This window comes from Manacus candei, unplaced genomic scaffold (genome assembly GCF_025592945.1).
Source record: "Manacus candei isolate 608988 ecotype Guabito, Panama unplaced genomic scaffold, ASM2559294v1 h1tg000057l, whole genome shotgun sequence".
Classification (NCBI taxonomy): Eukaryota; Metazoa; Chordata; class Aves; order Passeriformes; family Pipridae; genus Manacus; species Manacus candei.
This window is the reverse complement of record NW_026138105.1, coordinates 1,178,551-1,195,929: the sequence shown is the minus strand read 5'-3', so window position 1 is coordinate 1,195,929 and position 17,379 is coordinate 1,178,551. Positions and strand designations below refer to the sequence as shown.

The 17,379-nt window shown below is 44.4% G+C and overlaps 1 protein-coding gene across 6 annotated transcripts in view; it reads right to left on the bottom strand.

The window, feature by feature from the left end:
* NCOA6 (nuclear receptor coactivator 6) overlaps positions 1 to 15,626 on the bottom strand; it is a 44,803-nt gene extending 29,177 nt beyond the window's left edge. For 5 of the 6 annotated variants that reach the window (XM_051803217.1, XM_051803219.1, XM_051803220.1 and 2 more), the window contains exons 1-5: positions 15,549 to 15,626; positions 8,849 to 8,951; positions 3,524 to 3,675; positions 3,147 to 3,420; positions 163 to 318 (exon numbers count right to left, since the gene is read on the bottom strand). In XM_051803217.1, the coding sequence (XP_051659177.1) occupies positions 163 to 318; positions 3,147 to 3,381 (391 nt within the window). In that variant the 5' untranslated portion in view covers positions 3,382 to 3,420; positions 3,524 to 3,675; positions 8,849 to 8,951; positions 15,549 to 15,626. Of the gene's footprint in view, positions 1 to 162; positions 319 to 3,146; positions 3,421 to 3,523; positions 3,676 to 8,848; positions 8,952 to 14,876; positions 15,137 to 15,548 lie in introns of those variants that run through there. The other variant, XM_051803218.1, reaches the window with a different exon arrangement.
* Between the last annotated feature and the right edge of the window lie 1,753 nt (positions 15,627 to 17,379).

The following is a 17,379-nucleotide window of genomic DNA, read 5'->3' as shown; positions in this document are numbered from 1 at the left end:
ATTTGTATTATATTTTTTTCTTGAAAAAAAAGAAGTCTTGAGCTATCTTTTCACTGACACTAAAGTAGGAACTTGGAAGTTTTGCAACATTAACCAAGTACACAAAATTGCTTGTTGAGTCTACTTAAGTTCTATCTTTGGAAGCAAATTCATGTGAAATACCTTCAATCTGAACTGAGAGAATGCCCAAGTCTCGAAGCTGTTGGTTGTTATTCTGAGCCAGGATTCGCAGCCGCTCGGCAGCTTCCCGGGGAATATTGAAGGTGACACGGACGCTGTTCCAAGGTTCGATTTTTTGCACTTTTAACTTGTTGGATTCTTAACAGAAAAACAGTCAGAGTCAGTGAAAAGGCAGTTTTCAAATATGCATGATGAAATAACTTGGCTAAAAGAGATGAAAAAATTGAAACACTGGCTTTGAAAATTGTTAGTGGTTAGTCTCAGGTAGAGGAGATTTCTCCTGCACAGATCAATGCTGACAAACCACTTCAGGGATTTTCCAAATATTAGCAATAAAAAAACTAACCAAATAATACCCAATGCAATAGCCAACATAATCACTTGGTAGTATTACTCAAAAATTGAAATATTCTGTGGATAAACTAGTTTGGAAAAGATAAGAAAATATCCACCAAAACAAATTTATATAATTACACGTATTAGGTTTGGGTTGGAAGGGACCTTAAAGCTCATCTTGTCCCATCACCTGCCATGGGCAGGGACACCTTCCACTAACCCAGGTTGCTCCAAGCCCCGTCCAACCTGGCCTTGGACACTTCCAGGGATGGGGCAGCCACAGCTTCTCTGGGCACCCTGTGCCAGGGCCTCCCCACCCTCACAGGAAAGAATTCCTTACCAATATCCCATCTCACCCTGCCCTCTGGCAGTGGGAAGCCATTCCCCCTTGTCCTGTCTCTCTATCCCTTGTCCCTAGTCCCTCTCCAGCTCTCCTGGAGTCCCTTTAGGCACTGGAAGGGGCTCTAAGGTCTCCTGGAGCCTTCTTTTCCCCAGGTGAACACCCCAGCTCTCCCAGCCTGGCTCCAGAGCAGAGGGGCTCCAGCCCAGTGATACAGGAAATCTATTCGTGAACCAAATGGATGTGGGAAAAAACTGACCACAGGAATGAAATCCTTGAAATATTTGCTCTACAAATGCTTGTGCAACCATCTTTTTTTTTTTTACAAGACCAGTGCCAACAGAGTCCTAGCAATATTTCATTACTTTCTACTATATTATTTAGTTTTCTGAGTATGTTAAATCCACTACAAAAAGCATATTAAAGTCATGCAAAATATGTAGTTGCAGGTTTTCTGAAAACCTGTTCTACTTATGAGTGTTTCTACATAGATCAGTAGTTCTCAAAGTAACAGCAAAAAGGTTGGGCAGTCATGTTGGATGTATTATCCAAAGTGATACCTACCTAAATGATTGCTACAAAATGCATTTAAGGAAAATTAAAATATACTCCTAATAAAGGATTATAAACTTCCAGTTTCAAGCTTTCTGAAAACCAAAAGCATTGGCCAGATTTTCAGCAGCCAGTTCTTCCACTGTAACATCAGATTTACCAAAAGTTTGTTAACCTTTAGATTCTAAAGAACATGTTGGTTAAGAATGCCAATACCTCATTCCTATTTAGAAATCTCTTGATCTTCACTAATTCACCAAGCCCTTCTGCTGCTACAGTAATGGAATTATTAAATTCATCCTTGTTCTACCTATAAACCTGGTTTTCGCTGGAAACATGACAGGAGGAGTTTTAAAATCCCCTTTTGTGGAGGTTTGAACAATCCTATATTTACTGTTATTAATGTTCCAATATTTTACACACAAAAATTGCATTATCAGTTTTGGTATTTCTTTGTATTTGCACCCTAGTTTCTCATTTTTGAAACGCTGCATCTGCCTAGACTATCCCCATGTTATTTACTAACTCCACATTCAGAATATCCTATTTTGCTCTGAATCAGTTTAAATAACTTGTCACATGGGTAATTTTCAAATTAATTTGACAATGATTTTAAAAATTTGCTTTCTCAGCTGAGGTCTGACTCATGTTCATTAATCCTGGCACTAATATTCATAACAAACTCAGCACGCAAGATGGTCCATATAACAACAGGACTCCGTGCAGCTACCAATTAAAGTAATTTCCATTCAAAAACTACACAAGTCATCTACAGTATTAACACACATCCCTTCACACCAGTAACTATCTGTTAGCTTATATTTACTTCAACTTTTTGAAAGATACAGCTCAAACCAGTGGTATTTCTTCATAGTATTTTTGTCTTATCCCAGCTTTTCTATCTTCCTGAGCAACAACAGCAAGGACCCAACAACTGATGATGGCTGACTATATGGACAAAATGGAAAGAACAAAGTGACAAAGAAATTGAGTTTGGTTATTCAGAAGTAATGGGTTATTTTTCTGAAAAGGTATTTGATATTGTTGAAAACAACACAAGACTACCTAAATGAGCAGCTATTAGTAATCAGCTTACGGCCCTTTGCAAAGATGCTCAGACAGTGGACAAATGTCTTTTGCCAGATCTAGATGTCCCAAAAAGATGTCCCAAAAAGCCTGTTATCCCTAACTTGCTACGTAGCTGATTCCAGAGCTGGGGGGGGGGGTACACAGGGGTATGTGAGAGCATTGCATGTCCCCCATCAGGAAAAAAATCAATCAGGCAGGGTAGGTCAGGGTAGCAGCAAAAGGGCACTTATATCCTCAACCAACAGTACCTGAGAGTGAACTCATTCTCAGATGAACTGTAGTGGTTTAAATTGGGTAGTTTGGGCAGCAAAACACATCTCCTGTGTGGATAAGTCTGGTTTCCCTTTCATATAACACAGCCATGTGTAATGGAGAGAAATGAAAGAGAAAAAACCCAAGTAAAATACAGGAACTGAAGAGGAATGAATGAACTTGCTAACCAGATCAGTTCTGAACAACAAAACAACTGCAGACACTCGTAGTCTGCGTTTCTGAGAAGAAAACTCCCAAATTCACCAAGAATAATCCCAACATCTCATTACAAACTAAGTAACTCAAACCCAATATAATCTATTTATTTGTGCAAGCACCATGACTACATAAATAAGTATTCTGGGGACAGCTGAAAAATGACAAGAAGGTACATTACCCATGTGTAAAAGGCCGGGCACATTCTCCAGTATGGTATCCAGCTTCTGCTCAAAGTCTCTGTCACCTATATTTCCTTTAAAAGCTACAAAGATCGTAGAATCCCCAGGAGCAGCCTCCTGTTTCAGTTCATCTTCCTCCAGTCCTGAATCAAAATCCACCTCTAAGTCTTCCATAGCTGAGGAGTACAAGGAGGCATATGTATCTTTTAAGTTAGGCAGATCATCCAAAACCATTGTTCCAACAATGGGAGCCTGTCAGTTGTCAACATGATGCTTGGAAGGGAAAAAAAGAATTATAATAAGTATAATAATAATCATGTAAAGACATTAACAACTGCTTTCAATGGCACACACAGTCACTGACAGAAAAACCTACCGGGTGACCCCATGCTGGGCTCGCTGCGACAAACTGAGCGAGGTTGAAAATGGTGGCCATGGCAGCATCCAAATTGTTCCTCCACAAGAACAAAGAGAAGTGTTTCCTGAGAGAATCCTGCTGCACGTGACTCAAGAAGTACTCCAGTTGATCTAAATGACAGTCAGGTAGAAAGGACGGTAAAGGAAAAAAAATCAGAGGAAAATGAATTACATTCCTCCCCATTTCATAGAGGGGACAAGCAAGCACCCAGTAACAATGCTGCAGTGCCCAACTTCCAGGGAATGGTAAGACTCACAGCAATAGTTTAATTACAAAAAGATAGGAAGAACCACCGAATTTAGTTTTAGAGATTGAAGGTGCAATAACTGTGAAGTTTGTAGGACAGTCACAGCACATTTTACCAGGAGAAATGTAGCATTTGACAAATACTTCACTCACATTCAGAGAAATCTCAGGCATACTATGCCTACTTTCTAAAAGTTTGTAAAGATTTAGGTATTTTCAGCTGCTTTTGCACATTACAACCTGAAATCTGCTCCTCCCGTGGCAGCACACAACTCTCCCCATGCCGCCATATCAGGCTTGGATAAGAATGAATTCAGTAAGTCAAGTCCCACACCTGATGGTTTTTACTTTATAAAATGTCTAGACTCTGCAATAACTTTTGACATTATGACAGTAACTTAAGCTGTTACGTGTACAGAAGTACAATTATGGTAAGTTATCCCTAAACCTACAGTGGACACCACTAATGTTTAGTTAAGATGCACATTCTCTCATTCCATCACAGGTCATTCTAAGGGCTATGGCACTTCCTTTTCCAGGTGAGACATCTGCTCTAACACTCAACACTCTGCAGGTACTGCTAAGAGATTCAAACCATCTACACCAACACCCATTTACCAGCCAGGACTGTCAAGACCTCATAATTCCAAAGCTGTGGGTATTCAACACAACCCACCAGGTTTAGTCTGGAACAACATACCCTTGAATAGGATACAGACGGGGGTTTTGGCAGAGGTTCAAGTTCCCAACGCAAATTAAAACCACAACTTGGAGATTAAAGGTGAGATGTAGATACTACTGACAGCCTTTTCTAATAAAAAAATCTAACAATGTTAGACAAGCTCAGATTCAGTGCTATTCTTTTGGCACACACATATAATATGGCTGAAGGGAAAATATGACAAAGGAAAAATCAAGGACTTGGAAGTCACAAAATCCCCTCATCTTTTGGTCAGGTTTCTATGCACACACTCACTGTGATTTTACAAAATATGTGTTTTTTCTCCCTTGCAACCCCCCCCCTCACACCAGGTGGGTCAACAGGACTAAGGAATAATCCCTTATTTTACACAGAGTTACCCTCTCATCCTGCAGCACCAGCCCTCATCCTTACAGGACTCAAACCTCAGATTAAAAATTCAGCTAATTTTGTCTCACAAGCTCTTTTGCAATCCTGTAACAGAAATTAAGTTAAAATGTTTCACAGTCACTGATCTATTTTCATACTGCTTTCACACACTATTATTCTCATGGAAATTTTAAAGATGGGCAACAGAAACATAAATTTAAAAAAATTCATTATCAGGCAAATGTTTTTTTTTTTTCTCCGAGACTCCTTGCTGTCAGCTCTGTATCTAAATTACAGCTCTGAGTGTCTGCCACCTCCATTAAGTCAAACCCTCAGTTTTGTGTCAGGTGCCCAGAAAATGAGAATCACAATTAATAGGAATCTGTGAAAAGCTGTTTCAATTGATTTTCACACATAATTTCTTGAACAGGAAACTTCCTTATCCAAGCAGGCTTTGCACCAAGCAGGAGAGCACTTCTACATCTTTCATTCCACATCCACTGACTCCAGGGAGAGAGGAGCTGGGAATCCTACACAAGTAGACTTTTAATGATCAAGCATAACCATTCTGTGCAAGGAATGCATCCTGTGAAATACAAGCACTGTGTTTTTAAGAAAAGTGCATAGAACATTACTTATCTGAAAATCTTGAGTAAGTTTTTCAGGAAGAGAAATCTCAGCTCAATATACAGGCTCTTATGTGTTGAAAAAGCACAGTTACTTGGAGGTGATGGGGTGTTGTACCTGCAGCAAGAAACATGAGTACGTCTGACAATCCCTAACACCAAAGAAATATGAGTTTATCTACAAGAGCATAAACAATTCCAATCTTTTTTTGAATGGAAGTGTCTGAAGCCTCCATCTTCTCTGTGAAAGAGCAGAAGACTCCCAGACTGCTTAAATCATGGTTTTGCAGAATCCATGAAAATGCTGCAGCTTAGACCAGATTTCATCAACCTCACCTCAACGTACCAAAATCTGACACAACTTGTTGAAATTATGGCCCTTCATAAACACTATTAGAATAGAGTTTGCTAAATCCCAAAGGACCACAGGCTTTGTTTCATTGACTCAGAGAATCACAGGACTGCAAGGATATTGTGAGTTAAGGAAACAAACCAAGACTGAGCTTTAAATTTTACCTTCTGGATCATGTAGCTATAGCTCCTTTTGCATTTTTTCTTCACATTATGCTCCTCAGGATCTCTGCTACATCCATCTGTCCTCTCTTCCTCTCAAACACATGCAATTTAGTCCATTCCTATGAGGTATCATTTATCTCAAGTATGACAGGAGAAAGCAATGATTTTCAACATCTTCAGGTAGCACATGGTACACCATCCATCTCGGGGCAAATAAATTCCAGCTGCACCCCTTGTCCTAACAAATTCTGTAATCTCCTGGTTGTAGGGTTGACATCCATAAAGCCTGAGCCAGTACATGATCATAATTAGTGTGTACCTTCCCTCAACACTTTTCCACATAAGTACAAAATGCTTTCAGCATAAGCACACCCAGATAAAACTCTGGACATTCAACAGTTCCTGTAAGCTAGAACTCCCAGGGGGTTATGGAGAGTCTCTGATGAGTAAGAATCACACCTGAACTGATCTGCATAACCACAGCACGCTTCAGGAACTCAAGCATTCATGCTTACATGGCAGCACAAAAAAGTCTCTGACCATCATCCTCCCTTCGAAGACCACACATGGCCCCCTTCCTGTCCTTGCACTTGCCCCTTCAGAGTTTCCAAATCAGCATTTCTCATTATACAGTTGTTTCTAGAAACTCAGAGCAAGTCCAGTGCTACCACACGGCAACCATCTACTCAGGAACCTGGCCCAGGACCAGCTACTGCAGCATAACAAGTGTTATGACATTTATTATGAAGTTGGTCTTATTCAGTACAGCCTACCTATTAAACTGAAGTAAGAGAGGTGGGGATAAGTAGCTAAATAACAGACAAATGGCCAAAGTGCACCTGCAGTATCGTTTGGGGGTAGGGGGTGGCCCATGAAGACCAGAGTGCCCAACCTGAGAGTGCAGAGCACAGCTTGGGCTGCTAGAGCCTGGAGCTCCCAGGTACACTCAGCATATGGATAAAATAATTGACCCACTAAAACCTGCAAAATGGAGACTCTCTAGAGGAAGAATTCCTGCAGGATAGAGAGATGTCACAGTCAACTCCTGGGCTGATGGACAGCTGGGTCCCACGCACACCATGGGAAGCCCCGAAAGCAGTTTGTCCCCCACCACCAGCCTGACATCAACAGGCCACCTGCGCAACAATCCCAGCACCACACGGCTGGGCAAGGCTTGGAAAATCCCATCCAGTCCCCGGGAGAGATGGGATTAGAGCAAAATCTGAAACAGCCAGTTGTCACTAACTGGGGAGCAGCTGAGCACTGGAAAGCCAGGAGGCTCTGGAGTGCCAGCACCACCAGATGGAAGTGCTGGTCTCTAGGGTGAAAAAAACACAAAGGAAAAAAAAACAACTGATATATTGGCATTCTCATCCCAAGATTCACTCAAATGATCCAAACTTATGTCAATTTGTCTCTTAAACAGAACTTGAAATCTCTTGCCTACATATGATTTCTCCTACATATTACATGACACAAAGCACACAAACCAAACTAATGCTTTCTAAGATCACCTGTCCCACAGTCTACTGATTTACAAGCTGTTTATATGTATTCAAAATAAACACTTTCACAACTGATATCATATCAGAACATGCACTCTCTCAAAAAAATATTCAGGGAGCCCAATTAAATAAAAAGTACTAAAATCCTGCTCTACGCTTCTAACTGTACTCTTCCAAATTACACAAGATATTGGGAAGGGTGAGAGCAGAAGGAAGGATGGACTAGCAGATGGCACAAGTTAGCACTTATTCAAGTTAGCACTGAACAGAGTCCTCATCCCCACAATGACCATTATTTAAAGCTGCAACAAGGAAGAGGAAGAAATGAGGTTACAGTCAAATCCCTTGGCGAACCCAGAACTGACAGTGAGAAGAAAAAGTCTTGGATGGCAGTAGCAACAAAATCTCCAAAGGATACAGAACCTTCCTTGCTTCTGCCTTCACTGGAAGAGGGTTTTCAAGCAACTTATTAGAAAAAAAAATCAGGAAAACAGCATGTCTTGGATAATACATTTGATGTTTTCTGGTTCCTCTGTTTTAGGTGCCAGTGGGAAAAATATGTAAAGGTTTTCATGATGGAGGCAGAGGAGGTTCAGCATTGCCAGAATACTGCTGAGAGAATGGCTTTCAATCCATAACATGTACTTCCACACAGTCACACAGGCTACATTTAAAGCACCTATTAAGACCCAGAAACACTGATCATAACACTGTTTCTATTGGAGATTTGTTCACATTACCCTCCTACAACTGTTTCATTTGTTGCCAGCATAGCGATCTGTTAAATTGTTAAATCTGAACAAGTAACAAACCTAGATACCCACGACCCTTCCATGACACAAAGATTAAAATGACATTGTTTCTGGCAAAGATAGACTTCTAAACAAAAAAAAAAAGACTTCTAAACAAATTCTAGGCAAATGTCATTTTCTCACACAAGGAGATTAAATAAGGCTAAGAATCACTGGTGTAACATGAAAGAATACCTACAAATAAACTAATAAAAATAATTAAACATGCAGTAAAATTTCCTCTGAAACAACTTAGCCAGGGGTAGTTCCAGTAATTTGGAATTTCAAACTTTGGTAATAAAGAGGGATAGCACCACAAATGCACCTCAATTGTTCTCTTTGGGAGGAAGGTCTGGAAACAGCCACAAACCTGATGGCAAATGTCCCTAACCCTGCATGGCAGAGTGGGAAGGCAGCTCTGGAAGCAGCTCAGCCCTGCAGTGAAGACAAGGGCCCACCAATGGCACAGGTAAGGGAGAATGTATAAGAACAAGAAGTATTTAGATGCATCATATGCTTACTTTACCTACCAAAACAAATTCCACAACTTTAGTATTTTGTGGTGTGAAACAGGTCTTCAGGTAATTCCAGACTGGCAAACATGGTTAAACAGCAACTCCCAAAAATGCAATCCTGAAAGAAAACCACCACATTTCATCAGACAATGATGCAAAACAACAAAAATACCAAATATAATGGTGAATACCTCCGTTTTTAACATGCAGTTTTGTACCAAATCAAACTCTCTCCTTAGTAATGTAAAAAGCACATGTTACTATGTTTGGATTTTAACAGCAAAACTGAGGATCTCAAAAAATCAGCCTTTCATTATAGATAGAAAATGGAATACTCCCTTTGCCTGGAAATAACATTTTATTATATGAAACAGGGCAAGTTTTATCTAGAATAAGGTATTTGTTTCTTAAGACAAACACATCTAGATTAAATTAATCTTCAGAAAAGAGAAACCAGCACAACCAGAATGCCCCTCAGCTCATCCTAAGCAGGCGCCTAAACAGGCTCAGGTTAAGCTCATTCCAGAAGCATGTTCCGAGCCCACACGACCACCTCAGACAGACACTGTTAGTGCAGGGGAATCCATCCCCGGAACCTGCTCCTGTTCACGGGCTCCTTAAACTGCACTCAAGCCTCCCCGGGGAATAAAAACGCAGCAGTAAAGCCAATGGCTCCAGCGACAACAAAACCCCGCCCCTCAAATCAACGGGATCCACAGGGATCGCCCAGGGCTGGTTTGCAAGCACATTTTCCGCTTACGTGCCTGCCTGCTCATCACTGGGGAAGGGGACTGCCCAAAAACAAACAGGGGAAGCAGAAGAGGGACGACTCAGAAAGACAAAGCAGAAATTTGCCATCTTCTATCCAGACAACAAAGCAAAATTGCTTTAAAAGCCCTATTGTGCCATAGCCTTTGCACTTCTGCCAACCCAGCAACTTGGAGGGAAGGAAAGAGGATTTACATTAAATACATTAAATGAGATCATATATGCTTTGCAGCACTTTGAATAGTCATCTAACACTTTTCAACCTCTAGTATCTTCTTGTGATTATTTCTAAATAATCACTGTAATTCAAGAAGTGTAGCACCAAGTTGAAGATCTGAGTGACTAAATCACAAGCAGTGACCTGTTTCCAGCAATATGCACCTGCCCAAACACCGTGATCGGACACCAAGTTGATGAGCAAAACCAAAATCTGAAACAGGAAATTTTAGTATAATTCATTGTGTAATCCAAAACTAAAAAAGCTTTTCACATTCTACAGCAGTTACTCCATTAGTTCTATTTTTTCGCCCTTTTTATAAAACAATGTTCCACAGATTATTTTAGATGGCCTAAAATTGAGTCACATAACAAACTGGCTGGTTAGCTCCAAAGCCATGCCAAGATAGGAAAGGCCAGGCCTTGTAAAAGCTGTTTTTAAGGAGGCCTCTGAGGTGCAGCAGCCACTCCCCACGCAGAGCACCCGCACCTTAGCACAGCGGGGTGAGGCGGACATTTGGCTGAAGGGTGGGGAACTGGAGGGAAGAAAAATCATCTGAACTCCTTGGTGCAAGGAACTGAGGGGCTTTTGTTCCTCCAGTTCTCCCTTCTGACTGGCCTTCATTACAGGAGGAGGGCATGAGATGCTCTGTGGACACCCAACTGCTCCAGAGAAGAGGGACTGGGAGAGACCAGCTGCCTTAGTAAGATCCAGTGAGAAACTGAGGATGGTCACCCTGGGCTATGGGAAGAAAAACAATTAACTGCTGCTGTCTCCATTCCCACTGCGCACTTGGGATGAGACCAAATTTGCTAAAAGGAAAGCACCCAATCAATACTGGCTCATTAACTCCAACTTTCATTACAGTAAGTTACCTGACCTACAGTAAGAGACCTGGAGACTGAGCGCACACCTTAGCAGACCCCAAGGAATCCATAAAAACAGCCCTGTGAAGCATTCCAGTTACAGAAAGACTTGTTTAGCGTTAATGATTTCTCAAACACCAAGAAAACAAAACATGTTAGTCTCCAGGAAGGCAGGCTTTATTCACTCACGCTGACACAGTACTGCACTCCTGTAAGCCCTCAAGCATAAAACATCTAAAGCCAAATGTTTTCCACAAGGAGAAAATTACAGCTTGTTATAACATATATCACCTTTTGCAGTGATATCCTGATGTACTCTGACAGCAGGTTTAATGAAACATCTGTTTGTTAAAGTTTCATGAGGTTTGTTGAAAGCCCATGACTCAAGCCAAGCTGTAATGGACACGTCTCAGCTGAGATATTAGTTTTTCTTCCAACAGAATTTGACTGCTGAGATGCTCGGGACTTCTCTCAAAAGCAAGATGATAACTCCAGAACAAGCCTCAAACACAGCTAAGTTATCCACATAGAAATTCCCACTTTCAGCAGCCAAGATACCAAACAAGGCAGCTGCCAGTCTTTTCCTAAGGCACAAGCTAAGTGGGAATTAGCTATTCTCTTTGAAGCTGCAGTCTACACAGGTCAAAGAATTTCCATTAGCAGAGTTACTAATTTCTCATGTTAGAGGATATTTCCATTTGGAAGAAACGCACCATCACTTGCACCAGATGAATATTGCAGTACCTAACTTTCCACAAAGATCCATCACCACTATCAGCACACAAAATGAGATGATAATTAAAATCAGGAGCATCTTGACAAGAGACTGTATTTTATCTTGCCTTCAAAAGTTACAAAAAATGCCTTTTCAAGTAGCAATCTGTTCACTTTTTATTTAAAGCTGAATTTAACCACTACCAGACCTTTCTGGGCTGACATACCCCATAGGTGCTCCTTTATCACAAATTCTTGCTGAGCTCCATAAACACCAACATAACCAGCCCAGGTATTCTTGTGATCACCAGTAAGGTTTGACTGAAAACTGCACCTCCTGTTTACTGCAACATTATTCCTTCTTACATCTAATAAATGTCTAGGAAATCTCACTGAAGTTTTTTAAATTCTGAAATTATATAAAGGATGAAGAAAGGATTGAGGCTAAAACAAAGAGCTTAAACACCTAATTCCTTTGATATGAGACACTCAATACCAAGGAGACTTTTCCCTTCCAAAAAACTAATCTTTATATAACAGAAGCAGGTACAGCTTTGGTTAAAGTCAAGATTGTGATGAAAGTTTCCTGACTGTATAAAAACTTGCAGTTCATTTTGTGCTGTTCTGGGCTTTTGGAGGAATCAAATTTCAAAAGTGTTATTTTGTGTCACTACTGCTATTAAGAACCACGTAATCAGCTTCTCACGAAATGCAGGTACAACAGAACCGGAGAGCAATGCATTCTCCCAGGGATGGGAAGAGCACTCCCAAAAAACCCTTGGGAGGACACTTTGCCATGCACGGCAAGCGGTTGGAAGAAGATGGTCTTTAAGGTCCCTTCCAACACAAACCATTCTGGGATCCTATGAATGCAGAACACAAAGGCTTAACTCAGTCTCTGTGAGCACCACGCAGAAACCACGATGAGAAACACAATCTCACACCACTTGCATGGTCTTGGCAGGTCATTTTATTTTTAAAAGAATAAAAATTGTAAAATTAAAATGATTTGCATAGGACTTGGAGAATTCAATAGCATGCATCTTTCGGTGGGAATAACTAGATGATTCCCTTTCATATATCAAACCTAAAGCCTGGGCTCCTACATATGTAACTCAGCATAGGCAACTTTCCCATCCCAAATTATAGGTTTACACAAAGACAAATTTATTTAGACAAGGAATCATTCATCTCCTGTACTTTTCCATTTTCGAAAAAATCCAATCCAAACCCCTATGCTGGGCTATGCTTCAGGAGACTCATTCAAGCTGCAGAAACAGGCAACTGGCCTCTCAGTTCCAGGAAGACGATGGCTCTCACAGGCCGCGGAGTCCCCTGCATGCCTCCCCTCCTTCGCTCCAGCTCCCAAACCAGCAGCACTCTGATGCACACTGCTTGCCTTTCTTTTTCCCCAAATGCATAAAAAGGGTTATTTACTATGTCATGACCTCAGGGCTGCCACATATACATGACAAATTCAGTTCTTATTTCTATTTTCAATTATTACAACAGCAATTTTGCATGTGCCAGTCAGCTAGATGCTGTTCCACTGGATGCCCAATGGACTGAGAAAAATCTCCGGCTCCTGGACCTCTGGAAGACTTCCACTATTATCCTTCTATGCAATCCAAAGATTAGATGAATTTTCAACTCCAGCAGCATCACTCTAATTAGCCAGGAGACAAGACAATCTGAGTTTCCTTCATCATCTCGAGCCAAACCTCCAGCTCTCCATGTGGACAACTTAGGAGCACTGACTATGTGGCTGAAACATTCAGTTGCCTGCAAGGAGTGGCTCCTGCTGAAGAATATCAGTGACCCACTCTGGAGGGGACAGCAGAGCCTGTAAGAGTGTCAAGACAAGACACAAAATATCCATGGCTCCAGTAAAGCAAAGGTGATTTGCTCCTCTGGCTGGTGGAAATGGAGAGGCTCACCTGGACATGGAAAACCCTCACCTAGAGCCTGAAAAAGCATCTTCCCTGCCTCAGCTCTGTCTTATCTGGGATTATTTCTCCTTCCACTGCTGGCCCTTACCTTTTTCCAGCCCTACACATTCTCTCTCATCTATTTTGCCCTAGCTGCACTTTAAGGAAAAGGTTTATGCTTGAACCCAGTTTTTGCAGCACCAAGGGTGCTACTCAGTGCTCTACACACCACCAGGCCTCCTGCTCCCTCGCACCCTCCCTGCACCACAGCATTTGTATTTCTCAACAGAGACCACACGATTTTGAAACAGACACCTCCATTTCACCATTCCCAAAGCAATCAGACTGTTACAGCCCCATTAACTCTTCCAAACCTTTGCCACTATAAACCTGTTAAATTCAGTGCGTCTGTGTAACTGGGTTGTAACTCCAGCTTCCACACAAAATTATGCTATGGTATTAGAAAAAATATACTGTAACTGTTTAAAAGTTTAGTTATCATGTTGAAACATTTAATATCTCCCATAAAGGCAGGAACCTTTGTCAGGATCATACTCAAACAGTACAAAGAGTGGTATTACAGCTGTCGAGCAGAATTTACCTCCACAGCCTGTATTTTCTTAAGCCACTGAAAAATGGAAACACCAACACTTAGAGATGCACAGGTGGAGCTGGATTGCTCCGGCTTCCCTGCACACAGTTGTTTCTTATTTTAAGGAAGTACCTATTTTTTTATAAGAAAAGTGTAAAATCACTGCATCATTTGGAAACCTGTTGTAAAAAAACTACAGAAGAACAGGCCTTCCGGAGACACCGGTGGGAGAGCGCTGCTGGGAGATCCTCCAGCCAAAATCCAAACTGAATGTCCTTCTGTGGGTTTAAAACACTAAAATGTCATTTCTCAATGGAAGACAGGTCTGTGTGCAGCCTCCCCAGTTCTGATCTCATTTTTTCTCACAGGGGAATCTGGGCACAGTATTGCTGTGAAACATTTCCTCGTAAAGCCGGTTAACTTTCCAAGGAGGCCACATGGCTCAGAGGATATTTAAAGAGTATACGAATCCCTAGCAGACACCTCAATGCCTTGCTGCAGGCAGTGTGTGCAGTCCCCAGGCCAGCAGACCTGGTCATTTTGGAAACATGCCTCAAGAGCTTTGTTTCTTTCTCCACAAGATGCATAGAAAAGCTGGGGACCACTTGCTGTAACTGGAGAAGAGTTGCTAAATCCAAAAGTTGTGGTTATTACACTTGGTGACCTTTTTGGAAAATGCCAGATTTGTTCTCTGTCAGATTTGTTTTCACACACACGTACATAAATATATACATAAATATATATATAATGGAAATACTGAAAGGTGTTTTAGCTAAAGAACAAGCCAGAAAGGCTACAACACACAATAATTATAAACCCAACAAGAGGCACTGTCTTTTCTCTAATAAAATTCCAGTGAGAATAGTTTTAGTAAGGTGTTCAATCAGGGGAATGAGCACAAATGTGTCTACCAGGAGGCTGAGGAGTTATGGAAAGACAAAGCTCATGAAGCTACAACCTGCTGCCAGCTTCCAGACCCACAGAAAAGCTCTCTCCTTCCATTCCCCAAGCAGCTGGAAGAAATCTGAGCATCCTGAGATCTTCTAGAGAAACGCAGACACCAAACGGGGGATGAGTGAAGAGTTTTCCTCTGACTGTTTTAAGAGGTACCGAGGAATTCGAACAAAAGCGAAACGTCAACGCGGCCCGGCTGACACCGCACAAAGGCCGGGGTTGAGTGACCAGCACCGACACAGCTGCCGGGGCTGACAGCGCTGCCGGCTCGGACACGCTCCGTCCCGGGGCCGGCGGGCCGGGCCGAGCCGAGCCCGTGGGCTCCGAGCGCCGGCGGAGCGGGGCCGGCCCCGGCCGGGCGGGCTGCAGGCCGCGGGCCACCCCGGGCCGGGCCCCGCCGCTCGCTGACAGGCTCCTGCCGAGCGCCCCGGCACGGCCCCAGCACACGGGGCGCCCCCGGCCCGGGCACTGCGCCGGCGGTGGCGCGGGCCCAGCACCGCTCCGCGCCCCTCCAGGCGCCGCCGCGCCGCGGGCTCGGCCTGCGCTGCGCCCGGGCAGGGCCGAGCCGGGCCGGCCCCGACACCGCCGCCGCCGCCCCCGCCCCGCCGGCCCCGCGGCGGCCGCCCCGCGCCCCAGCCCGCGCCGCGACCCCCGCCCCGCCCTCCCCTCCCCTCACCTGGGCCCGCCGCCGCCGCCGGGGGCGCGCGCGGGGCCGCGGGGGCGCGCGGGGCGGGGGTCGCGCGCGGCCCGGGACTCCAGCGCCGCTCCGCCGCCTGCGCCGCGCACGTGACCCGCGCGCGCCTGCGCCCGAGCGCGCGGGGCCCGGCGGGGGGGGGGCACCGGGACCGTCGGGACGGGCCCGAGGGGACCCCCCGGCACCGCCACCGGCACCGGCACCGCCGGCACCGCCACCGGGACGGGCACCGGGACCACCGGGACGGGCCCGAGGGGACCCCCCGGCACCGGCACCGGCACCGCCGGCACCGCCACCGGGACGGGCACCGGGACCACCGGGACGGGCCCGAGGGGACCCCCCGGCACCGGCACCGGCACCGGCACCGCCGGCACCGCCACCGGGACGGGCACCGGGACCACCGAGACGGGCCCGAGGGGACCTCCCGGCACCGGGACCGGCACCGGCACCGCCGGCACCGCCACCGGGACGGGCACCGGGACCGCCACCGGGACCGGCACCAGGACGGCCCCGAGGGGACCCCCCGGCACCGGCACTGTGCTCACCCCGGGAGAGTCCCCGGGGGCGCCGGCTACTTCTGGCAACGGAGACAGTCTTTCCCAGATGATGTTTAAGGAAAAATAATAATTAAGGCTTTCATAGGAAATTTCCAGGAAATGAGGTTTTTAATTCGGAGGAATTTTAGTTCGGAGCATTTCGTCCCAAGGCTTTATATACCCTGTGAATATCAGTGAATTATACTTTCGTTTTACCACGGGGAGATGGGGAAGAAGCCAGAGGGACCTGGTACGAACTCAGCAAAGGCCACAAAGCTGAATTTTAATTAAAAGTCCATTTATGTGATTAATGAACAGGCCCAAGGGCCTGCAGTCCCCAGTGGGTGATGGTCGATCCCTACAAAGGCCCCTCAGCACATGAGGGTTCACAGCTGAGGGGATCCCCACAGGACACACAGCCCCCTCGTTTGTCTCATCCTACAACCTTTATTATGAGACATGATCAGCTCATATAAAAAGTCAGAAGCGTCTGTTTTGCTGTCTGTCATTGCTGGGAGCAGAAAGCTCTCGCCTGGCGCTGGGGAAGAAATGAAACAAGTGGCAATTCTTGTTACAGGGTAGGAAAACAAACAAAAGGCCTTTATGGGAAAAATAAAGACTTTGGACCTGCAAAACCATGTATGGTTCGGTAACTTGAGCAGGTTTTGCGGCTTGAGAGGGAGTTTCGGGAGAGGATGTGCAGCTGGAGCCAGCCCTCTCAGTCCCCCCAGCCTTGGCTTCATGTGGAATACTGACAGATAAATGACATGAAAAAAAGGGAAGTGCTTTTTTTTTTGTTTGGAAAATCTTCTAAATACAACGAATTCACATCTCATTGGGCACTATAACTTGCAACACAGAAAAACCCCACACTTTTATCAATTCACGTATAAATGCGTTCCATAAAAACCACGAAAACTAAATAATTAACATCATGGTTAGTATAGGACTTATCTTAATAATTAAATCTGGTTGGTGTGGGCAGAGCTGCAGGCAGATTGCCTGTTCCCTTCCCATGTGCAGCTCTAAAGCTCCCTGCTATTAGACAGAGAGGAATCCTTTACTTAAGGATTGTTCTGCTCGTGCCTTTTTATGTCTTCTGCAGTCTCTGGGACAGGGACCCACCTCTAGCACCTCTCTGGTGGGACAAGGGCAAAGCCCTTCCCCAACCCCCCACAACCCTCAGAGGTGTCAGAAGAGGAGACAGGGCTCAGTCACAGGAGTAATAAAGAGGAATGTTTGATACCTCTGATCAACCGTTTGCTGGAGCAGGGATG